The following is a 24,936-nucleotide window of genomic DNA, read 5'->3' on the forward strand; positions in this document are numbered from 1 at the left end:
AATTTCCCTTCAAGTGATCCACCAATCGTTATTAATCAGCTCATCAGCCTTTCTCATGTGAAACTTGCTGGTTGCTGTCATGGACTGGCCGCTTTGTTCTTGATCACACAAATCAGCTCTACCCGGTTCATAAATCTTTCTATTTTTTGGTCCAGGGATGCACAGTATTCATGTCAATGCTGCTATCATCATAAACAATCTGCATTCGATGGTGAATTTCAATTGGAGGGACTCTGTTGTCAGTCAAAAATTCAGTCACGGCATGTAACATAATTCCCGCCAGTTGCAGGGAAGAACAGATGCTGAAGAACACATCAGAGCTTTGGCGATGTCAGTACTGCCATCTGTTGGCAACTTATAACACTGGATGGATTATTTTTCATTCAACCCCCTTACATTTGATTTCTAATGTATGTTTCACTTCTTATTTTTAGTTTTTTACATATTCCCTGAGACCAGGAAAGAAGCAAGGGTAAAAATGCAGTTGACCTTGCCTCTTTTCTCTATTTCTTATATCAGAAGTCATTTAGCGTGGCCTGCTGTTAACCTCCATATTAAACCTTGTCTTAATCCAGTTGTCTTTTTTTTTGTTTTTTCCGCCGTTTCCCATCACGAGAAATACTTGTAACTTGTAGTGATAATGAAACTTTAGTAGCTATGCCTGAGTTGCACTTACTACAGTCTCATTGATGGTAAGCATATTTGTTTCTTTTTTTGTACACTGTCTACAATAAACATTGCAATACAAACGTCCAACACTGGTTGTTTGCCATGATTAGTGGGACAGTATGTTTAAGTTAATTATTAAAGAGCGAAGTAAAGAGTACCACCAACACACTTTTTTCATGTTTTTGGAACCCCCAAGTTTTCCCTTGGCTTCCTTCTGCTTCAGGAGTTCTGTGTAAGGATAGTTTGCACCGATCCACTACTGATGGCCAGGACTGACATTGTGTTTCTTTCACAAGGTAGGCGCAGTAGTCATTTTAAGTTGGCAGGCATTCCCCTGTGCAATGTTTGACAGAACTGAATGTGTGATATATCTTCGGATGGTGGCTCCAAACAAGCTGTCTGGTTATTGTTGTCCTAGCCTAACACAGGTTTGAACTCCTTCCCAAGTAAGTATAGGACTTCAAATTCTAGATCTTGGCTTTCAGCATAATTGATTAAGGTGCATTTTGTCTAATTTCATTGCTGTTTTTACATATTGCAGGTTATGATGTGATCAACTGTCAGGCTGCCATATGACCACAGGAATCTTCAACTTTTGAATTTCCCCAAACATTTAATATTAGAAGAACCTTTGTAACCAGGCAAGCTTGTAACTGTGTACAAAATGTCACATCATGCCTGAAGCAGTGTATTTCCAGATTATATTGCTGAAATGATAGCTAAAACTGGCGGCTTCTTTGGGCACACGTATACTGCTGATGGTTAATTTCTTGTCTTCTATCAAAAGCATACAGGAATAGCAAGCTCCATCACAAGACTATTGCAAAGATATATAAGGATGCAATATAATAAATTTTCACTAGAATAGGGTGCTTTATAAAGACATCTTTATTACAATAATACTGAAAAGCCGAATCATTATTGAAGCAGACACGGCAATTAATATGGAAAATAACAATAAATGCGGTAATCTATACGTTTTATAATTTGCTTGTTTCAAAAATAGAAATGTGCATTCATTTAGTACGTGCTGTTGTACTGTGATGGTGGTTATGGTGGGTAATCATGTAAAATAATTTCTCAGAAAAGCTAGAGAAATACTGTTGGTGATAAATGGAAGTTAGTTTTGTTATTGTTTAAAACTCGCTTTTCTTGCTTTTAAGCAAGAACCCTCAGAGAAAAAAAATATGCATATAAAGTACCTGCGAAGATTATAATGCGTAAAAACATGTTTACACACCTCTCTCTCTCTCTCCCCCCCTCCCCTTCTCTCTCTCTCTCTCTCTCTCTCTCTCTCCCCCCCCCCCAAGGTAACAGTATTTGGTTGAGTGCACACGTTGTTCTAAGCCACAGTTTGTTTTAGTTGTTGGTTAAATAAGTGACAACTACAATTACTAAAAATGCTTGGCTGTATTTCACACAGCATAAGCTACCAACCATTGTTTGTGGACTGCAGTGACTAGTTTGAAGTCATTTTTAACATGCCCTGTTCTCTTGAGGAAGAGTCATCTGGGGCAGATAGTGCTTTAAAACAGGAAGCGATTAGATCAACCTAACAGAAAGGGGGGGAAATGGGTAGGTGAAGGTCATGGGGCTTTGTCCCTCAACAGTGCTATGACACACACGTGCAGAAGGTTCTTTCTAGCAAGCGTTTGTTCTTTTCATGGGCGTTTGATGCATTTTTTAAAAACTACTGAACTTTGGTGTATGACATTCCCCAGTTCTGCTTCTCTCAAATGTACATTTATGAGACACAACAGTGCCAGGTTGGAGTCATATCTGCTCGTCTGGTCTGGTCATCTAAGGAAGTCCCAGTGACAGTCCCCCCTCTTTACAAGATGGGTGTGTGAGTGACGTGATTGACCCACTCTGCAGAATACTCTTCCCCCCAGGAGTACCTGCAACATGCACTTTGTTGATGTCCCAGACCCCAGATTGTAGGCACCTATTTGGGGTTGTATTCTTTGTTTCTGATGGGGGTTTTATTGTGATGTTGGGTTTTATCTTTCTTTTTTCTTGGTTTGAATTTGTTGTTATATGTTGCCCAGAGTCTTTGGGATTGGGGCAGATTATAAGTACCGTTAAATAAATAAAAAGAAATAAACAAGCCTTGTCCTTGTTCTTTTACTCGATCTATTTTCCAGAGTTACAGCTAGTAAATGCAGTGTATTTAAGATGCGTTTTGTTCTGCATAATGTATTTTGAATTGCTTCTTGTTTTGGAATTTGGGCTGGTTAACAGAGATAGAATTGACTTCTTGCATATAACATATGGCTTCTTGTTTTGTGCCTCTGTACAATTAGTCTGCAAATCCACAACATACTACTGGCTAGTGCAGCACACTTTCTAAATAAGATATATGCCCCTCATGACCTAAAAGGTATTTGCACAGTTTTCAACATTTATGCTACAGATTGTAATAAGAATTAAATGCTTAGATAAAAGGTGACTGTAAAAGTAAACCAAAGCAAATTCTTGTTGAAAATAAGGAGAAGTGGCTTGTTGGGCTGGGTAGGATGATAGTGCTGTGTTAATGCCAGTGATTTTGGGAAGGCTTAAGTATTTATCAATACTTAATAGGTTGTCCAGTACAGTGATTCACTGTTCTTAGTCTGCAGTATCCTAGCAACAGAAACACATACCTGCTTGGCAAAGGAAGGTGAAAGGCTTTTCAAAAATATTTCTGCATATACAAGGCCATTTAATACTTTGAACCATCTCAGAATTTTAGTTGTATTGCTTTGGAGAGGTAAGAATTTGTGAACCTCTTGGCTGGTCATCTGCATCCATTAGTATTCTAATTAGTATTTCCTGTTTCATGTTGTTTAAGGAGAGAATTTCAGCTGTAATAAAGTTCAAATATTTCATTACCTTCATGATTTCAGTTGATTTCCAGAGCAAACATGTGAATTTATATTTTATTCCTCCACTCAATGCTTCAAGACTACCCTTCATCAATCTGGTTGCCCTCTAGATATGTGGCATTCTACCATTCCCTACCAAGATCTGGTTATTGTGATGGGAATTGTGGTTGAACCGTGTCTGGAGACCAAAAATTGAGATCCATAGTGTATGCTTTGATCTAGCTAGTATGCGAATATGGACTGTAAGGTTAGATTTCTGCAGCATTTTTAGAGGGTCCAAGTCTTCACTGATATTATCTCATACTGACAAAGATTTGAGAAGTTCTAGTTTTAAGCGTGCTACTATGAGCATTAGGTACTTTGCTGAGCAGTGAAAGCAAATATTTGTAACACGAGACACCACTTTTTGAAAAAAATAATCATATTACCTAGTTACGTTGCTGGATGTATCTCAGCCATTTGGCTACAAAAGCATTTAAAAGTCTCCTTAAAGTAGGAGGAAATGAACATTATAGAAAGAAAAGGAAATAATTACAATCAGGATTTGGCACTGTTTTGCTGTATATAGTGATTGAAAATTTGAGCTGAAGCAAGTTACAGTTCTGTTAAACTGAATAATAGTTCACTTTTCCTCATTTTGTTTCCTTTTTAAATAGGTCTACGGGGGCTAATTAATCTTGGGAACACGTGTTTTATGAACTGTATTGTCCAAGCACTTACTCACACTCCACTACTGCGAGATTTCTTCCTCTCCGACAGACACAAATGTGAAATGCAAAGCCCCAGCTCATGTCTGGTCTGTGAAATGTCTACACTTTTTCAGGAGGTAAGTCACCCTTTTGCTATTGTTGAGAATGTTAGACTTCAATCTTTGCAGTAAGAGACAACCTGAGATTGCTCTACTTATATTTTAGGTCTCCTTCATTTCATCTTTCATACGCTCCCATTTGCAAGGTGCACTGGCTTTGAAGACAGAACAATAGCCATAATTTGCTCTGCCAATTTAAAGACAAAGCAATAATGAATGCAAGTTCAGGTTAGCAGACTTGCTTGAAAACATGTCTTCAGTTTGGTCAGCTAATTATGATTGATTATGTGCCATCAAGTCAGTGTCGACTCTTAGCAACCACTTAGATAGGTTTTCTCAATGACGATCCTTCCCTAACCAAGTCTTTCAGGTCTTACAATGTTGCACCCATTGTCACTGTAACTGAGTCCCTCCACCTTGCTGCTGCTTGTCCTCTTCTTTTTCTTTCTTTCTACCTTTCCAATCAGAACCTTCTCCGAAGAGCTAGGTCTTTGTATCCAAAGTAGGATAAAAACTGGTCTGAACATCATGGAAATTTCAGTTCCACAGGAGTAATGGGTCCTGGATTTTTTACACTTTCTTTAAGTTAGCAGGTTTTAGGTACCTTGATTCAAAAATTGTTGTGGTATAATACACCGTTTGGGCTGACTTGTGGGTACAAACAAACAAACGGATAAATACAATGCAAGTTTTAGTAGTATATAGATTTGGACCCTTTTTCACTCTCTTGGCCTTTCCCATCTCTCTGTGCTTTCAAGTAGGGCACTGCCTTTCCATGCAAAAAAGATTAAAATCATATTTACTCTTTGCAAGCCTGCTGACAGTATGTCCATTAGCTGTGCAGTGCTTTAGGTCAAATTCAAAAGAGTTACTTCAGAATACCCGAGAGCACCTTTCTGCAGGAGCTGAACCATCCTGGAAAAAGACATGACTGCTTTTATGAGTTGCGGACGAGGACTGTCTTTGCACTCCCAGGCATTCTGAAGCACCTCTTCTGAACTGAATCCAAAGCATTTCATGGCCTAATGTACATGCAGACCTGTTTTAAAGTCCTTCGAATGAGCAGTGGATCAATTGAAAGGCTAAAGCACTAGGGCTGCACAGACAACGTAACTTGCACTCGGTCCCTGCAGGTCTGTTGGTTAAAAGCCTCCTGTTCAGGATAACAGCAAGTAGTTTGAGAGGTTCCTTAAGATTATTTTTTTTTTTCATCTTAATGAAACACTGAGGAATGCATATCAGGAGGTGCAGTGAAGCAATTATGGGAAGTACTACTGGGTAGAGTAATTGGATAATTCCAGAACTTAATTGTAAGAATGGAAAAGTTTTATTGCTGCAGTTCTCTGAATTATATTGTCACAAGTGCTGTATCAGCAGATTTCAGTTTACGTTCAGGCTCTGGTCTCTGTGTCATTCCTGTTGGCATCCTAGAATTGCTTATTGATCCTTTTGAATATAAAAGGGACTTGTGCGTTGTTGCCTTGCTGCAGTGTAGTTTCAAGCCAACCAAACTCTAGCTCAGCAAGGAAAAGATTTTTCCTCCCAGTTGCATAATATGATGTGTGTAAAAATCTGTAACTTAGGAAGGATGTTCCCCACCCTAAATGACTGGACAATATATGGGCCTGGTACACATATAAGGTAGTTTGGATTTGACTTAATAGCAATATGTGTATCAGGCCACCAGAATTTGTCATTCTCAGCGACTTCATTAAAGAACTGAGCTTCCTTCAGCACAGAAGAAGGTTTAAAAACGATCTGGAAAGTGGGCGTGCTGTGTCTCATATGCAGCAGTATAGATAATGCTGTCTAGATGTCATCTATGAGATCACTGCTCCGTGCATCAATGCACATTTTTAGCTAGTAACCTCACATGCTCTTGTATCTATAGCATGGGTATAAGGAATGTCCTGGAGAAAACTGGCTGTTATTTTCCAGGAGGATAGAACTGCTTGTTCCTCAGGAAAAGAGATCCTTGTGTTTCCTTCTTATGAATGAACTGTCAAGGACCAGCTTCATATTCACTCCATGTGTGTCCTAATGAAATAGAGCTCTGTCCATTGCATAGTTTTGTTCAGTTCATTTTATTCCACGTGAGGCAGAACTTCTAACCCCTGAGTCTTTTAAGAATTGGAGACAAACTGGGATTTTGCAATGACTTAAAACAAATTTCCTTCCTTCCTTTCCTCAGTGGAGAAATAATACCTCATTCTCTCCCTTTCTCCTTCATTCTGTTCAATACATAGGAAAGAGTTCCAGTTGGGGGTCTAATAATGTACCAGAATTATTTGTAAAAAAAAAATGTAATCATCTGCTTAACACTATTTTGCAAGCTTGCTAGATTGATTTTGCAAAAGAAATCCTGGGAGGTCTTAAATCCAGCTAATATGAGGGCATAACTTGATGGGACAACAAGTGTGGCCTTGGCTCTGAAAATGGCCTTTGAAACCTTTGTTACATAATCTTGATCTTTCTCTCTTGCAGTGTGATGGTAGAAACATTGGCAATATTACTTTGTTATGCATATCATCTTTCCTTCCTCCGAGTAACACCTAATCTACACGACTAGGAACATAGACAATACCCTGTTGTATTTTGTTGTTTTTTAATAAGGCCGAAAAAGGAAATCCTAGATGAAGTTCCCACTCCTGTCCTCTTTATGAATGGGAACCTCATTTAGGATTTTCATTTTCGGCTGTTGTCCATTAATATATTTTGTACAGTCACCTTCAGGATTACTTTGTATTTCCCAGCTTGAGTATATTTCTTTATAAACATCTAGGGAATAACTCTAGTCTTTCTATGAAGAGTTGTTATGTATTTGTCGCTTTAGGGAAGGGAAAATGCCTGAACCTTTTGTTTTCTTTCCCGCCCCCTCCATTCCGGGAGCAGTTCTACTCTGGGCACCGATCTCCTCACATTCCATATAGGTTATTGCACCTGGTATGGACTCATGCACGGCATTTAGCAGGGTACGAGCAACAGGATGCACATGAGTTCCTCATTGCTGCATTGGATGTGCTACATCGACACTGCAAGGGTAAGGTTCTTTCCCATCGTTATGCTCCCTGGCACACCTCTGCAGCTTCAGCCTCTATTTAGCTCTCGGATAGGTTTCTCTTTTGCTGTTTCATAAAGCGGCTTGAGTCAACAGTTTCTGCTCTTCTTTGTTTTCATGCTAGCTTTCTTACTATCTTCGGTTGTAGCGGAAAAATCTGAGGATTTCGAGTTCTGTTGAAGTTTGTAGGTTCCAGCATGAAAAAGGAGGAGTGGATCTAAATATGACTTTTGGTTTGTAGCTCCCTGCACCCCTGAAAATAATACAGGCAGTTAATTAAAAAATATATCTTTTAATGCCCTAAATGTGAACAGGTTTACCATGGCATAAACTCCTAAGGATAGGAATCCATATCATCCTTTGAGAGGAAATATTATTGCCTACTGCTCTGGAAATGGATACCCTGCAGTAAAAGGAAGAAGTTAATACTGAGATAATTAATGAATTAGCAAGGAAATGGCATATGATTGCATTTGATTTTGGCAATCCTAATTGATGGAGAAAAAGCCACCCTTAGCAGTTTGACAATGGAATTAATTTCTAAAGGAGGTGATCAGCACTCCCTTCATTGAATATAGTCAGAGGTTGAGTACCTACTATGCAGGGAAGAGGGATTTGATGGTTTAAATGATATTATGATGAATGATTATGCTGCGTTACGAATATGATACGCTAAGTACATCAATACCAAGTTTAGTTTTTTTAAAAAAAAATCTTTAAAAATCACCATTTCAAATGATTTGTAACTGCTATTTATTTAAATGTGTTGTCTGAGAAATGCCAGTGCTCCTACCTTTACTGCTCTTTCTAAAGTTCCAGGCATGACCCTGGATCTCTCTTTGTTCCAGCAGTGCCAAGCTTCGCTAGAACAGAGTTACTAATAAAGGGGTGTTTGCACATAAAAATACGTTTTCAGGTACACATTTTTTTCAGTTGGTTCCACCTGGCCAGACCCTGTGACCATATAAAGCTCTTAAAACAGATAAGCCTCAGGCAGTTGACTGAATCCCATCAATCTTTACATTTGAACTTAATACCACAGTGTATATTTCAGCCCACGTAAAGCAGCATTTTCCCTTAGTGACATCAGCAGCTTTATCACCTACCAGAAGCAGAGCTTGTCCCCACACCTGCAACTGCTCAATCACTGGGAATTCTTTTTCAGCTCAATTATGCACTTTTTTTTTTTTTTTTTTTTTGGCTGTTGCTGCTGTGTTACATATTGACAGGTGCAAGAAGGTGGTAATTTCATTTTGCCAGATGTCACAGGAAGCCCAGTGAGTTTGTAATACCTCTCTGTGTTGCTGTGAACAAGCTTACAGAAGAGTCTTTAGAGACCCCCCTCCTCATTGAGCCTAATTGACTTGGGTAATTGAAAAGGGAGCAGTCTTATTCTCCTGTGGGTACAAATGATGGCCTATTAAGAGTATCCAGCAGGGATGTTACCTGGAGCCCAGTGAAAATGTAAAGAGGCCATTTGCTAGATTTTGTAAGCAGATGAGAAAAAACTGAAAAGGAAGAAATGCTTTTCACATGCAAGGATTACGTCTATTTTTTTAGGGGGGGATTCTTTTTTTCCCTTTTCGTGGGTATCTTGCTCCAAAACTGACACAGCAGTGCAACTATTCATGACTTTCTAAAAGAGACAGGAAGGCCTGTTTTTTTGTCAGTAACAGTTTAATAATGTATCTTGGCTGGAAAGTTTAAACCCCAGTTGTTAGACAGTTGCTCTGTAAAGGGTTCGCTAGCGTATTGCCATATTTTATCTAAAAACAACAAAATACCAAGTCAGACGCATGCCATTTTGACACTGGGTGTTTCCATTCATCACTGGGGAATTGGTTAGTGGTAGAGTGTTCTCCTAGTCATGGCTAAGAAAGCTCCCCATTAGATGTAGAATAAACTTTTTAAAAAAATATAAATTTAGTCTTGCTGTTGGATCAACTTCAGCCACATTTTGTGTAAGAATTATTAAATGCTTAACATTTGCCAGTGCTGCCTTTTCTACTTTACCTGCCTTGCAGTGATTTTGCTTAGGTAGTGCAAATAATTACATGTATATTTTCTTAGGGGCAAGAACTCATTTTTCCCTGGAAAGGCTTGCTTATCCTTACATGTGTTGCTCATGGGCCTCTTGAAGGGCAGTTAAATAGTCATTGTCACTAACTACCTTGGCAGTGCTACCTCTTCTGGAAGCGGTCCTTGAGGCAGAGCAAAACCAGCCAATTCTCTACTTGATAATAATGTATTACTATCCCTATGACATGGAGTCTGTCAAACTACATTTTGGATCAAGTCTCCTCTTTCTTGGTTTGTTCAGCCTAGTGCAGCTTGAAGCAATAAAATAGAAGTAACCTTTTTCATGCCTGTTATTCCTGATTATGATCTGTATGTTCTTCCTTACAGCCGTGACATTATTTTTTGTACATATACCAGAAAAACTAAGCTTTAAGAATATGCCTTTAGATAGTAGGACTCTCTGCACAGCTACGCATGAATATTCAGAAGAAACCAAGTCTGCTTATTTCCTTTTCTTTCAGGTGACGATAATGGGAAGAAAGCCAACAACCCCAACCACTGTAACTGTATCATAGACCAAATCTTCACAGGTGGACTACAGTCTGATGTCACTTGTCAGGTCTGCCAGTAAGTATGACTGAGTTCCTCTTTTAAAAACAGTCAATCCCTTGATATCAGAATGGTGATATCTTCCTGTAGTAGATAGAGGGCTTAGGCAGAAAACTTCAGTGAGAACCTGATGTAATGGCAGGATTAAACAGTGAAAAGAGCTAATTGGATCATGATGGTCGTGCTGCCCAAGATGAACAGCAGCAAAAAGGAGATGTGTATGATGCAACACCTTTCTAATAAACCAACCTACTGCTCTTAAATCTGCTTGGATTAAGGCAGCCTTTTTTTCTGTTGAAGACATGGTAGCAACTTTTTTCAGCCATATATAAACAAATATCACCAGGAGTTTAAAATCAGCTTTTGCTTGATTTTAAAGCAAGTGGGCAGACAGTGTGTTTGGCTGGTGTGGGTCTTCCGGGCTGTGTGGCCGTGTTCTTGAAGTTTTGTTTCCTAACGTTTCGCCAGCACCTGTGACCGGCATCTTCAGAGTGCAGGAGCACAGACAGGAGCTTTTTGTGGGTATCTATATCTATAAATACCCACAAAAGGGTCACATCACCCTGGGCACAGAGAGAACTGCTCCTGTCTGTGCTCCTGCACTCTGAAGATGCCGGTCACAGGTGCTGGCGAAACGTTAGGAAACAAAACTTCAAGAACACGGCCACACAGCCCGGAAGTCCCACACCAGCCATCGTATGCCGGCCATGAAAGCCTTTGACAAGACAGTGTGTTTGTTTCTAAATGAAGACCTGAGCTGTCAAAACTTAAAATAATTTTGCACTGTTAAATTACGTGGACTGTTCCTTATTCCCATTGCTGGTTTATATCTGCTGGCTAATATTTTGTCAGTTCCCTAACATTCTGTTCTTGTTACATGTTCTTAAGTCCCCATTAAAGAAATTTGAAATTTTCTTTTGATTGAAATCTTTCTGTTATGTGAGCACCCCCTAGAGGTGAAGTGCCAACTTTTCTCCCACTTCTGCACATTCGTTTTGGAAATGGAAAGGTTGCCAAGAGAATGTTTTTCCTCTCAACATTTACTCTTGTGAATGTATTGTTTTGTAAAGTAATATCACACCATTTTCAGAATCTGTTAATTTGCAGGAATATCCCCCCTAATATTTATGCTCCTTGTCCTCACAGTTTTAATGGGTAAAACTATTATTTCTGTCAAAACTGTCATGGCTGAACTCTTTTTTTCTCCCTAGGGGTGTTTCCACAACGATAGACCCCTTCTGGGACATCAGCCTGGACTTGCCAGGTTCCTCCACCCCATTTTGGCCTCTGAGTCCAGGCAGCGATGGCAGTGTGGTGAATGGGGAGAGTCATGTGTCAGGAACCACCACCCTCACAGACTGCTTGCGAAGGTACAGACTGGCAGACAGCCTTTAGAAAGGAGCAATCTTACCTTCCCTCCTCCTGTCTGCAGATGAGCAATTGGCAGGCATATGGCCAAGGAGCAAAACAGCACCTCGTCTGCAATTATTTCTGCTGAATCATCGTGCAAGCAACTCAGTTCCCTTGTAGAAAAAGAGGCCAGGACAAAATTAAGCATGTAGCATAAACTTGATAGAAGCTGGTAGGTAACCAAGACAAATGGCCCCATCAGTTAGCTTTTCCCATGATAGATTTCAGCACTGTTTATCATTGATTATTTTTGTGTGCACTGCAGAAAATATTGCTTCATTTGATGCAAAACAAGGCAGCCTCAAGATAAATATGCCTTAGAGCTTGATCTCTCATCTTACAGATATTTCAAATAATACATTATTGAACTGTGGAATACATATGCGGTATCTCTGTGGAACGTAGGTACATGTTCATACAGGAGTCTATCCTTTGTTTTCTTTAACTCTGGATAGGCTACATCTTATCTATCACCCCTAGCTCTATGAACAGGATTGGAGTCTCTTAGAGGTAAGGAAGGGAAATCTAATAGAAAATAGAATTTGCCAAACAAAGCAGCCATCAAAAAGTATAGAACAGGAAAGCTCCATTGCTTCACCAACTTTCAGACACTGCCAGCTGGCCTTTCGAAGAAGAAATTCTACTAGTCTAACAAAGTTCTGCTAAAATATCGTGTGAAACGTGTCTAAATATGAATTCAAACAAGATCAACATATGAACAGTGTCCAACAGGTTTCATTCTTCTTTCAAAACACAGTACGCAGACTATTTTCCATTCCACCTGGTGCAACTATTACTTCACAAATGATCTGAGAGGTGGTAGAATTATCATACAAGTACCTCTCCTTCTTCAGGAAGAAGATTGAAAAAAATCCTTGCTGGAGAATTTGTTCCACAGCACACAGTACAGAAATCTATATGAAGAGGACTGCACAGACCTGCTTGTCTCCAAATGGAGAACAGGCCAGCCTGGATAGAGGGTCCTCAATGAATTTATGCTCCATAATACGTTCCACGTGTCTGCAACCCAGGGATCTCACCCCATTTGGTTCTGCCATTTCCTTGCAAGCGTGGGATTGGGATTGGGAGATGTTTTCACGTCCCTATCTGGGCTTTCCTCTGACATAATGTAATTATTCATAGCCCCGGTTGAATATTGCAAGATTGAAAAACAAGCTGCCTTTCCATGGCTCTTAGCTGTTTACCAAAATGTTCTCTGCTGTAATTGCTTTGAGGTCAGTTTGATGGAGATATTCTGCATCAGGGCAATATATTCCTTTACTCACTGAATCTCCACACTGTAAGGACTTTGAGACTAAGTTATGTGGGACACAGATTGGTTCCATCACCTAAGATTGTACCATTTTCTTGGAATCTGACAGGCACCCTCAGAACCATGCCAACAAGATCCATTAAGCTATCACCATCATAGTAGTTAAGAACATAGGAACAGCCCCACTGGGTCAAACTTAACTTCCATCTAATCCCATAACTCTCTCCACTAGTCGACATTTTGTTGGCCATCCTAAAGAAATTCTAAGGCTCCCCCTTAAACCTTCTCCCTTAACATGGAAATACTGGAGTCTTGAGTGAACAACGGCAATAGAATTATGCCTTCACCTTCCTTCCTTCTTCATATAATAGGCTGAACATCTCCATAGGGTTTATTTGTTACCTTAAAACTAAAGTTACTAGTAGATTGTCAACACTTGCTTTCTAAGTAATTTTGCTGTATTTGTCAAGCAGGAAATTGCAAAAGAGGTTACATGGGATAATCTTATTCTCAGGTTCCAAGTTAGTCTTGGCCTCACAAAGATTTTAGGAGGCAGTTTCTTTCAAGTCAAAAATAAAGGCTAATCTGGGGAAGGTGTTTTAGCTTTAGGCAAATGCTATTCTGGTTCCAGATTAAAAGAGAAATGAAGCAAGTATCAAGACCTTGTGGCTTCATCCACATATTTTTGGATTCCAACTCTCTTTAGCTCTAACCTGGACAGCCAGCAGCCACAGTTACTAAAAGGTATAATTCATTTAAAGGTTCCCTACCATTTCCGTAAAGGCTTGAGGATTAGTTCTGTGTGGTCTTCTCTCTCAAATTGTTAGTTTGCGTTCAGACTTGTATTGCTGTCTGTGAAGGCATGGAATGGCTGCTCCGTGCAAAAGAATTCCTTGTATCTAGAAGGCCCATTACCGAATGATCTTCTTAACGTATGGAGAAAACTCATTTGTGTGGAAGAATGTTCAGTGTTGGTCCTATGTACTGCCTCAAATTCAGGTTTACTTTTCAGTAACTGAGAGGTCTGAATCCAAGCTCTGCCCCAACAATTCCAAGATTTACAAAGACTTTTTTTAACCAGTTAATCTCTTTGAGTCTGGGAAGGTAAGATTGGCAATTATAAAAATGTGTGTTTAGATTTCAGCCAAGATAAACTCCAGATGAAGATGAATAAAGCTTTGATGTTACTTGAGAAGTGGTTCCAAACGTAACTGAGAAGAATTCAGATTAATAAAGGGTAATTCTTGCTTCTCATAGGAAGAACCTCAACTAAGAGATTCAAATGGTCTCAGAAACCAAAGAGTTATTATCTGAGAGTTATATTCTCAGAAGATAAGCAAGGGAAATAAAGGATCTTGGTGGAGACTTGGGAGATGTGACTTGGCTGAAGCCAGCCTGTAGTAAAAGGGTTATTCAATCAAAACTACGACTCATTTAGAATGATCAAGATTCTGATTAAATAACTATGGACCACTTGTAATTTCAAAAAACTGCTATAGTGTCTGTTCATGGCTAGACAAAATTCTAACTGTTGTACTAGGTACACAGGTTGCAGAAAGCTCAAGGTGAGATTTTGAAAATTCTGTTTACTTGCATTATCCATTTGTCTCCTCTTCCAGAATATCCCCATACTCCGAACATTTCTTTCACAGGGCTAGGATTTGGGAAAGTATTTTGTATTTTGGCTATGTAAAAGAAAGCGGGATCAGCATTTAGTTTTTCCTCATAAATACCACAATTGTGTGTGTTAAGTAAATGCAAAGTACTGGCCAAGTCAACTAGAAGAAGCTTAAAATTCTGTTTTGTTCTGTCTGTGGTGGCCAGTTCATATTAGCCATTTTGTGGTAGATTGGCAGCAGAACCAAATTTGAATCCATGTATATTTTTATTATTTTTAGGTAAGCTTGGCTTTAAGAACATTACCATTGTGGGAAATGTCTAAAAAACCAATTTTAATAACAATTTGTATAGTTGCCTATAACTTGTGTTTTCTTTTTATGCTTTTTAAAAGCAGTGAGAGTAAATAGCAAAGGACCTGAAGCGAATAAAGCTCTGCTGAAGTATTCTAAATGTGAAACTTGTAGAAGATTGCGCTGCAGAGTAGTGTCTCCAAAAGATACTAAATGGAAATTTAAAGTGAAATAGAAATGTGTTTTGCTTATACTGGTTATCCATTCTTTTTTAAAAAAAATACTTTTCCAGGTTTACAAGGCCAGAACATCTAGGAAGCAGTGCCAAAATCAAATGTAGTGGTTGCCACAGCTACCAAGAATCTACCAAACAGCTCACTATGAAGAAGCTCCCCATCGTGGCCTGTTTTCATCTCAAAGTGAGTTGCTAAATGATGATTCCTGAAAGTGGATCTTCCTCCGCAGACTTGGTTGACACTCTCTGTTTTAGACTTTGTGGATTTTATCTTAAATCTCACGGGTAGACTGAATCCCATTTGTTAACTGAGAGTGCACACTTGGGCTCCAAAACACTCTTGAGCATTGGGAGCATCCCTTGTGGCTGATGGACACTGTATCTCTAGAGTGACTAGATATCCAGAGTGTAACACTACAGATCCAGCTCTCTGCTGCTGCATGATCAACAGAGCTGTATGTCGCTTGTGTCCTTAAACCTTTCAACCTTGATTCAATAACTGTCCACAGCTGAGAGAGAGAATACTAAAGTGGTTCAGATGAAGAGCCTTTCCTAGCTGAGGTCTTTGCGAAAACTGTTTGCCCGCCTCCAGTTGTGCATAATTTGCTGTTCATGAGGATATCTGTTTAGTTTATGCATACTTTCAAATGCCTGCCACTATATGTTTTCAAAATGTTCTAAATATAACTATGACAGAGCGTTAACAATCCTAGCTGTAGCGTTTAAAAGGTTTTGCCAGTGTTACCAACTAGTAGCTCCCAAAGGTGCAAACTTTGTTAACTGTTATAGAGTTGAGATGCTGATGATTACATTCAGATTCCACAATAGAGAAATGCAGCTAGACAGTCATATCTCGTTTATCCAAATGTCTAGTTTCCATAAATGTGAATATAGAGAAGGATATTTTGGAAACCGGCAGCGTTTGTATTGTATGTCAAAGGATGATCTCTTGCCATGAATCATCTTGTCATCCTGTCTGTTCAGAATTAAGATTTTAATATTTAATGCCTCAAAACAGCATTCAAATGCCAGTGAACTAATATTGCTAAATTCTAGCAGCTGTAGTAATGGATAGGGCTGTAAGTTATTTATAGCTTTACTGTTATCGGAGTCATTACGAAGAGTGTATCTTCTGACAATGTTAATAATGTAATACGGCAAACAAAATGTGAAAGGATATCTAGTCTGCGTAATTTCTTTTTTAATGCCAGGAAAACAGCCTGATCTGTTGCTAGGGAATTGTTATGGTTCTGAAAGCTGAGTATAATTATCTACAAAGGTAAATAGGACAGGGGTTTTTAGAAATTTAGAGAACTGCTGCCTTTCAGAAGAAGAGTTCATTAATCTTTCTGCCCCTTGTTCACAGCCTTTTATAACATTTCATTCGGATGATGATGAAAGTATGGAGCTTATCACATTTCCCTTTGTCTCAGAAATTAATATTTTCCAGCCACTTGTGTCTTGGCAGCATGTGATACCTAGAATATTGTTTGTCTTTCTTTTTAAATCACGGCAGTGATTGTACAAAGGAGGTTTCAGGTTGAATCCATGTCATTCTCAAATGGGGCTGGAAGAATTCCTCCTAAAAACCCTAGAAAACCTGCAGAATCATAAAGAATTGTTTTTAATTTTTTTTTCTTTTGGTACGTTCTGATCTCTTTCCCTTCTAAAAAAAAATAAATATTTCAGAAACCATAAGCAACCATACAAATTGTATGGACACTCACTTCTGACACATTGTTTTATTAATATAGTCCTACTTGTTTTTTCTGCACCTGAGCTAGCTAATGAGATGCTGTTTCATTGAGGAAATTAAAATCTTATCTTCTACCCATTTTTCATCTAGCGGTTTGAGCACTCAGCCAAACTGAGGCGGAAGATCACTACATATGTCTCCTTTCCACTAGAGCTGGACATGACACCTTTCATGGCCTCTAGGTATGCGCTGGAAACTGTTCTTGTAAGAAACCATCCATGTCTTGGACAATGTTTAAAGGGCAGAGAAACTAACTAGTTCACCTTGTAGGTGGGAACTAACTGCAACATGATTTGGTATTATTTTTAATGGTTAAACTGACAAAATTGAAATGAAGTAACATCCCTCCCTCCTTTAAGGTGCAGATTTCCTTTAAATAGTTTAAACGTATGCTTCCTTTAACTTTTAATTTAACTAATTAATTTCTTTTGATTTGATTATTATGCCAAGGAGAAAAATGGCACATTTATGCACTGACTGTATAGACACAGGCCAAGCATAAAGATGCATACATTTTAAAACTTTAGGCTGTGATAATAAAGGCAAGAAATTCCTTCCCTAAAAGTTCAACCAAAAGTTCTCCAGAGTTCTCCAGCCACCATGGCCTTTGTAGGGAATGCTGGAACTTGAAATTCAACCATCAAGAAGGTGTCCAGGATGGAATAATTGCAATGGGGGGAAGAGGACCTCTGAAAATAGGTTTAGGGAGGAGTAAATTTATCTTTCTCCTCTTTGGTGAAAGAGTTCTTGTGGAAAAGTGCCAAGAATCACTGCATATAGAGCATTCAGAATTCACCATGCCAATAGCCTTAGAAGTTCCTGCAGGGCAAAATACTCTCTTACATGCATTCCAGGCACTTAAACTAGTACAGTGGTACCTCTACTTACGAACTTAATCCGTTCTGTGACTCTGATCGCAAGTCGAGTTGGTCGCAAGTCGAAGTAAATTTTCCCATAAGGTTCAATGTAATTACCGTTAATCCGTTCCGGCGTCCGCGGACCACGCGTCGGGTGGAAAAAGGGCCGCTGATCACACGGCAGGGCGGAAAAATGGCCACGGACCACATGTCAGGGGCGGAAAAATGGCCACGGGCCACGTGGAACGGGCGGAAAATGGCCGCGGACCACGTGGAACGGGTGGGAAAATGGCTGTGGACCACGTGGAACGGGTGGGAAAATGGCCGTGGACCACGTGGAACGGGCAGAAAATGGCCGTGGACCACGTGGAATGGGCGGGAAATGGCCGCGGATCCGGTTCATAAGTCGAGGCAAGTTCGTAAGTCGAGGTAAATTTTTGGGGCCGGAGCTGGCCGTATCTCGAAAAATTCGTAAGCAGGGGCGTTCGTAAGTAGAGGTACCACTGTAATTTAAATGTCAGGTATCTACTGTAATGCGCCTTTGGTGTTTTGCTGGTTCCATTCATGCAAGAGTAAGTTATGTCAGTGTTGTGTCTTTACTTAAACACTTGTTTACCCTGTTCAGGAAACATTGAGAAAGTAAGTAAGAAGATCTCTTCAAACATTACACTATATTTTAAATATGTATGTTGTTTTATTGTTTTACTGTTTTATGATTGTTTTATAGTTATTGGTTTTATTGTTGTGAGCCGCCCAGAGTTGCTTAAGATGGGCGGCCATATAAAACTTTTGAATAAAATAAATAAACTAAAAGGGTGATTGATAACCCACTGTCTTTTTAAATGACACTGAATATGGTATTTGTTTGTTTGTTTTTATTGTAGTAAAGAGAGCAGAATGAATGGGCAGTACCAGCAACCAGCAGATAGTCTAAACAGCGATAATAAGTAGGTGGCTTTGTCTTCTGCGCTTCTCTGTCTCAGATAGATTCCCTAAAAAACAGTATAAAAGGGTGTCTTGCAGAGTTCAGTAGCATGTTTTTTGAGCACATCGCATTCTAAACTAGCTCTGAAAAAAAGCGCCTAGGAGCAAAGTGCTCCATTTGCCCAAACCGTGACTGTTTCTCTCTACCACCCCTGCCTAGCATCCCCCAGCCTTCCTCCTATCTGTTTCTAAGACTGAAGTAACTCCGTACCTATTCTGCACAGCAGAATCAGTGGTAAAGTAAAACCCACCCAGACTCTGTAGAGTGGGCGGCCTGCAAATATGTGTGGCAAATAAAATCTTAAAACACCTTGGCGTCGGTGGCCACCAGGGAATGTTATGCAGACACGTAGGTTAGAGAGCCTGGTTTTTGCAAAAGCAGCCTTACGCTCTTTCCCCATGTTGTAGACTCTCTTTATGGCTTTGTATTGTTGATGTGTCTCAGCAGGTGGCAGCAGTTGGAGTAACCTTGTCTGGGCTGGGATACTAAACAGAGTCTGGCCTGAGTAAATGCTTGGTTAGGGGACTTGCAGGGAATCCCAGGGCTACAGGCCAGGCTGGGGAAGCAAAACCTGGAAGAAGGTGACAGCAGCCCACATTCCTACCGTTGCCAAGAATGCTACATAAATGTTTCTGTGAAGTCACCAGGAGTCGAGCTTCACTCAGAAGAGGCTTCCATTTACTGCTTATACGGGAAGCCTTTGGCATAAGGGATAGGAAGTTGTGTTCTTTAGAGGCCGCTGTTAGAAATTAGCATTGGCGGAAATCCCTTATTAGCCATTGCGGAATCATAAAATAGCAGTCATCATAGATAGCATAAAAATATTAAAAGCAAAATAAGAAATTTTCTTTAAGAGTAAAATGTCAAGTTGGAAAGGACCATTTAGACTCTGTAAGTCTAAGCTCCTGTTCAGTGCAGGAATCTAGGTTAAAGTAGCACTGACAAACAGTCATCCAGCCTCTGAATACATGCACTACTCCTTAGGAGCAGGTTCCAATGATGAGTTGCTCTTATGGCTAAGAACGACATGACAAGAATACAAAATGTATTTGGCGCTGATGGTCTTAAGTAAGGAGGTAGTTACAGGGTGTGACACCCCAGAAATAAGTGTTTTTACCTTGGCCCTCTCTCTGAAGATCATTGACTCAGATTGAGGGGATAGATTTTTGAGGTCCAGGTCAAACTCTGTGGACCTCTTGTCTCACCTGATAGCCTGGTCAGTATCTCTTTCACGCCAAACATTAATTATGCTAGTAGCCAACAGCGTTTATTCTCTCAGGCACTTTAATCAATTAACAGGTACATTTTGAACATATATGCTGCTCAGAAACTTTTGAATTACTGTGGCTATTGCTTATACTGTTCTATTTTTTATATTATTCTGTATTTTTATTGCACTTCATTGTGCAATTTATTTTTGGATTTTTATTGTTTTTTTTTTTTTATGTGTTATGCATCACCCAGGAAAACCTGATTTTGAAGGGTAATATGTATAAATGGTGATGTTTTCAGAAATACTAGATAATGGTATGTGGAAGCTACACCTCTCATGTCGCAACTTACACACGTATTAACAAAATGGTAATGATTGAAGGGGCTAAAGTTCTGTTTTTTAAAAATCAAGCTGCTTTCTCTCTGCTTGTCATTCCAACAGGTATTCCTTGTTTGCAGTAGTTAATCATCAAGGAACCCTGGAGAGCGGGCATTATACCAGCTTTATTCGGCAACACAAAGACCAGTGGTTCAAATGTGACGATGCCATCATCACCAAGGCTAGCATTAAGGACGTACTAGACAGCGAAGGGTATGTCTTTCTTAAGCAAGCCACAAGAAGAATTTGGCCTCCTCCCTTTTAGCATGAAATGCCAGTTGTGCTCTTTACAATGTCAGTGAAATGTAAAAAGTGACCAAAATAGAGGGAATGTGTGAAAATTACCTTGATCTGAAGGATTATCTTGGCTGGTGACCAAGGTACACAAGTAACTCAAAGCCAGTGGTGTTAATACGTGAAAAAAAATGTCCTGTATCTTTGGAGTGGCCCCAAAGAGGGAGATGGCACCTTACTCTAAACCAGTGTTTCTCAACCGTGGTGGCTTTAAGATGTGTGGACTTCAACTCCCAGAATTCCCCGGCCAGCCATGCTCTAAATGGATGTTACGCTGTTGCACTCAAGTTGTGCCTGGCAAAGCTCAGTTCTGCAGCCTGCATAAATTATGCAAATGAACTTTGCATGATTTCTTTTGGCCTGACTCAGCAGCTTTTGCTGCTTTTCTGGTTTCCAGGGGTGGGAGGGACGTAAAAAGGTTATTCCACTTTCTCATTTTGCTTCTGGGATTCTCACTGGCATTCTGTTTTACACTATTAGCAAAGGAAGATTTTTTGTCGGCTTTTGTTTAACAAAACCGAAGAGTCTGTGAAAGCTGAATTCCCTACTTTTGCTTCCCTTGTGCAGAATTGTATGGTATGTCTAGCCCGATGTAAAAGTGCCAGAGATGCATACCTTGTGTTCATCATACTCACTGCACGGTTATATCAGGGAAGGCAGAGGAACCGCAGGGTTTAACATCTAGAAATACTTCTATTCTTGACACTAGGAGGATGAAGCCAGGCAGCGAATGCTCATTTTTTTTAAAAAAAAAATGTATCTGGCATTTCCCCTTGTGCATAAGAATAAATGGACCAAAATCTGAATGAAGGAACCTGTCAGCCCATCGGGATTCTGTTTTGGGCCTGTATGACTAAGAGAGTTACAAAAGCCAGTTTCACTGAGGAACTGCAAAGCTAGAACCAGCTAATCATGGATTAAGCAATGGGCAAGATTTCTTATCATACCACACATGATAATCCCACGTACACAGAAAAGTGTGTCATACCCAATATTTCTAAGTAACGTCACAATTTTCTTCATCTGCACCTCCTGCATTTCCCTCTGATGCCTTGTTTAGTATTGTTCTCTGCTGCAAGCATGGAGGGAGGGAGAGCATCTCCCCACCACCCCAAACAAAAGGAAATGGACTGTTGGGATGGAATGAGTGGACTGTTGCCCACAAAGTGCTGCCATACGATGACTAACATTTCAGATGTCTTAGAATTCTTTTGTTGTTGGAATGTATGTTATGAATTTCTCTGAGGGGCAGGCAGCTTTATTCCTTTGCCCTCCTAAAAGTTCCGTGTTTTAAATCAGGGGGTTTTTTTAAGCGAATTTGGGGACGTTTGGGAATCGCTGGGGCAGGCCAGCCCCCTTTCTACACAAGTCACCCTGTTAGGGAGCCCAGTATTGGCTGAACCTTTCCATTCTTGCAGCCTTGAGTTTGTTCCTTAGGCCTTTGGGTGCTGAGCTAGGCCTAAACCCTGTTTTGCTGTCAGACACTAAGCAGCCCAGGCATATCCTCTGATGAGTCATTGGCTTTAAATTCTTTAGAATGTCACCACATGTCCAGGAGAGCTGGCAAAACCCCTCCCTGAAACCGTTCCTGCCTCATTAAAAGGCCAAAACCCTTCTGCTTCTAACAGGGCTAGCGGGGAGCCAGAATGTATGTGGATAGACACGCATGCACCTTGGCATTACAGCAAACCGTTCTTCCTCCATATTCTGTAGATACTTGCTGTTCTATCACAAACAGTTCCTGGAGTATGAGTAGCCGTTCTCCGCAGCCGAAGAGAAAGAGAAAAGGAAGCAAGATGAGTGGCAGCCTTCTGATCAGACACACAACCCCACCCGAAATGAAAAGACACCCTTTCGACACCTGGCCCTGAGCTGCGACAGGATCTGCTTGCCCCTGGCTCACAGCCTCGAGGAGTAAAAAACGAACTCTCTTCATCGTGTGCACAGTCCTGCGAGGACGGAAGAGGGGGAAATATGCGAGAGGCTACAGTCAGTGACTTTGAGCGAAGAAATAGAATAGCGCAAAGGTTGCTCTGGATGGGGACACACGGGAGCAGAGGAGTCCACGCGCTGCAACTTCTCCCGCTGTTCCTCCGAGACGCGTGTGGGAAGGCCGGGGGTGTGTGTGCGCTCTCATCTCCATAAAGCATCTTCTCCATTGGTGCTTCAGCTCCAACTGACCAATCATACGACAGTTAATAATTAAAAACCCAAGCCCATTTTTTTACGCCTATGGGTCTGAAAGCCGCAAAATGGAGGAGAGTTGGGACAACGCAACGAAATGGACTTTGCGAGTACCTTTTTATTTGTGAATTTTAGTTATTAAATAAATACAGTATGAAATTATCAGGCTGTTTTGTTTTTCGGGAAGCATTAGCAGAGGCCAGATTTACGGGACCGGAGTGGTGGTACCGAGACCGCCTCTAAGTCTCCTGGCACAGGTAGTTTCTGCAAGAGCCTTGGGACAGGTTAGGTTTCTGTTTGAGCCCCCTTTTCGGTTTCCTATACCTTGTTATTTTATTAATTTCTCACACACACCCCCCACATGTACTTTTGTTCATCGTTTTCCTCCCATAAGAATGAAATTCATAATTGCAACCATCAGTAAAATGAATGAATTGGCATGTTTATACTGTAAAAAGTAGTCTCGGTTATTTATTGTGGTTGGGGGTGGGGGGCGGAAGGATGCGAACAAGGCTGATCTCTGGGCCGTGTTGCTGTTGGGTGGCAATTGTCTTCCCATCCTCCCTCTCCCGAGAAATATTACTCTCACGAGACTGGGAAGTGAAGGAACTGCCATCTGCTAACGCTGGCGACTGGATGCTATTTTTGAAATTAGCCCTCAACTACCGGACACCTCTTCGTAAACAAAAGACTTCCTACTCACTCTGCTTTTATTGGCCTCTTAGCGCTTTCTCTCTCTCTCTCCCTCTGTATGCAAAGCCTTCTGGCTTTGTCCCTTCCTCCTGGAAGCTGGGAGCCTGTTTGCTTTTGTTTTTGCCAGAAATGCATTTATTTCCCCCCCTTCTCCCCCCCTTACTGTCTAGACACTGGTAAAGCCCATATGGGCTGTATATTTTATCAAGAGGCGGGGCCACCTTTTATTTGTCAGTTATGAAGAAAACGGCTTTTTTGCCTTGCAAAAACCCTTCAGGCTGCACAGCTTAAAATGTGTGGCCAATAACCCCAGGGAAGTGGTTTTGTCACACCTCCTTTATCTATACAAAACAAGTTTACATTTCTGTGCAAAGGGACATGAGAAAAAATGGCCCACTGATGGCTTGAAGACCAGCCGCATTTCTGTTCCATTGACAAAAACTCCCTTTTATAGTTTAAAAGACATTATTCTCTGCTTTTAAAATTGCAAAGCCTCATTGTTTTTGCAAAGCCTCTTATGTCGTAGAGGTCTATTAGGCATTCTGGAGATGGCCAACCCAGCCCGGTAATTTTCCACCAGTTAGGAACAGAGAGAAAATGCTGGTTTTGAGACAACTCGTATTTACAGAATTTAAACCTTGTCAAAATATTTGTATAGTTACAGAGAGCTTGATGTATGCTCACTGTGGGCTGTTTAGAGGCTTTTAGATGTCCGCCTGCAGTTCAAGACAGATACTATTTAAGGTAATAAGGGCATTTATTATATTGCTTTTTTAAAATTGTAAAAATAAGGTCAGAACTTAGTAGCCAACATTGACTTTAACATGGCGTTTTTCAAGCTGTATTCTGAAGGCCCTGGAGCCTGCTTGGAAAGCTTGCCGTGGTAAATGAGAAGACCTGAAATGGTGCTTGCTGTGTCTAATCCTACCCTGCAGGGATGTTGGCAGACACGTTTTGTAGAACGTGTGCGTGCTCCCGAGGGTGCTGGTAGAACCTAAAATCTTACCCGGTCTTAAGGGTATTCTAGATCACTCTCCGGAATCAGTCTGGTTCGGCAAGATTAATTTGAAACAAATATTTACGTGTGATGAAACAGCAATTACCTAACAGTTAGCAAATACAGTTAGCAAATACAGCCACTTTATAGCTGCAGATGAAGGAGCAATCTCGAGTGTTATGGTTGAATCTCCCGGCTTCCTTTTAAATAATGTAGCAAGCATGCAAATGGAAGGGGAGCTGGCCTTTTCTGCTGCTTGACAGTGAAGTTCAAAACTCTCTTTCAAAAATGGAGTTATGGCACCCCCTTGTGGCTGAAATCTGGGTAATTCTTTTATTTTTTAAAATATTATTAATTATTTTATTAATTATTAATTATTTTATTTATTTATTAAATTTATCCCCACCCGTCTCCCCCTAATGGGGGACTCTATATAACCGTGTTCCTCTTTCTCCATCTCCAAACCTTCTATTTCCTTTTTATTGTTAGATGCCAAAAAAGAGAGAGAGAAAGAGAAAACATTTTCTTCCCAGTGGGATGGGAGTTGTTATAACTGTTAACCCTTTTCCATTTTTCGGGACAAAGGACTTGGTGGGTAAGTTTTGTTTCTGGAACAGATGCAAAAGAGCAGCCAAGTTGTTAATTAAAATCTCTACATATTAATAGACGGACCTAAGTTTAGGACACTTTGAAGCAGAGTGCTCCAAGTTATTAATGAAACTAA

At 40.3% G+C, this 24,936-nt stretch overlaps 1 protein-coding gene across 4 annotated transcripts in view; it reads left to right on the plus strand.

Annotated features, from left to right (window-relative positions):
• Positions 1–22,684, plus strand: part of USP22 (ubiquitin specific peptidase 22) — a 64,672-nt gene extending 41,988 nt beyond the window's left edge. For all 4 annotated transcript variants that reach the window (XM_088148032.1, XM_088148033.1, XM_015888076.3 and 1 more), the window contains 9 exons: positions 4,190–4,359; positions 7,234–7,381; positions 9,940–10,045; positions 11,239–11,397; positions 14,913–15,039; positions 16,702–16,793; positions 18,353–18,415; positions 20,108–20,257; positions 22,052–22,684. In XM_088148032.1, coding sequence (XP_088004158.1) covers positions 4,190–4,359; positions 7,234–7,381; positions 9,940–10,045; positions 11,239–11,397; positions 14,913–15,039; positions 16,702–16,793; positions 18,353–18,415; positions 20,108–20,257; positions 22,052–22,094 — 1,058 coding nt within the window. In that variant the 3' untranslated portion in view covers positions 22,095–22,684. The remainder of the gene's footprint in view (positions 1–4,189; positions 4,360–7,233; positions 7,382–9,939; positions 10,046–11,238; positions 11,398–14,912; positions 15,040–16,701; positions 16,794–18,352; positions 18,416–20,107; positions 20,258–22,051) is intronic.
• Positions 22,685–24,936: the final 2,252 nt, after the last annotated feature.

This window comes from Python bivittatus, unplaced genomic scaffold (assembly GCF_059951505.1).
Source record: "Python bivittatus isolate LINGU-HERP-01145 unplaced genomic scaffold, Pbiv_v1 ctg000560_np1212, whole genome shotgun sequence".
In the NCBI taxonomy this organism is placed as follows: Eukaryota; Metazoa; Chordata; class Lepidosauria; order Squamata; family Pythonidae; genus Python; species Python bivittatus.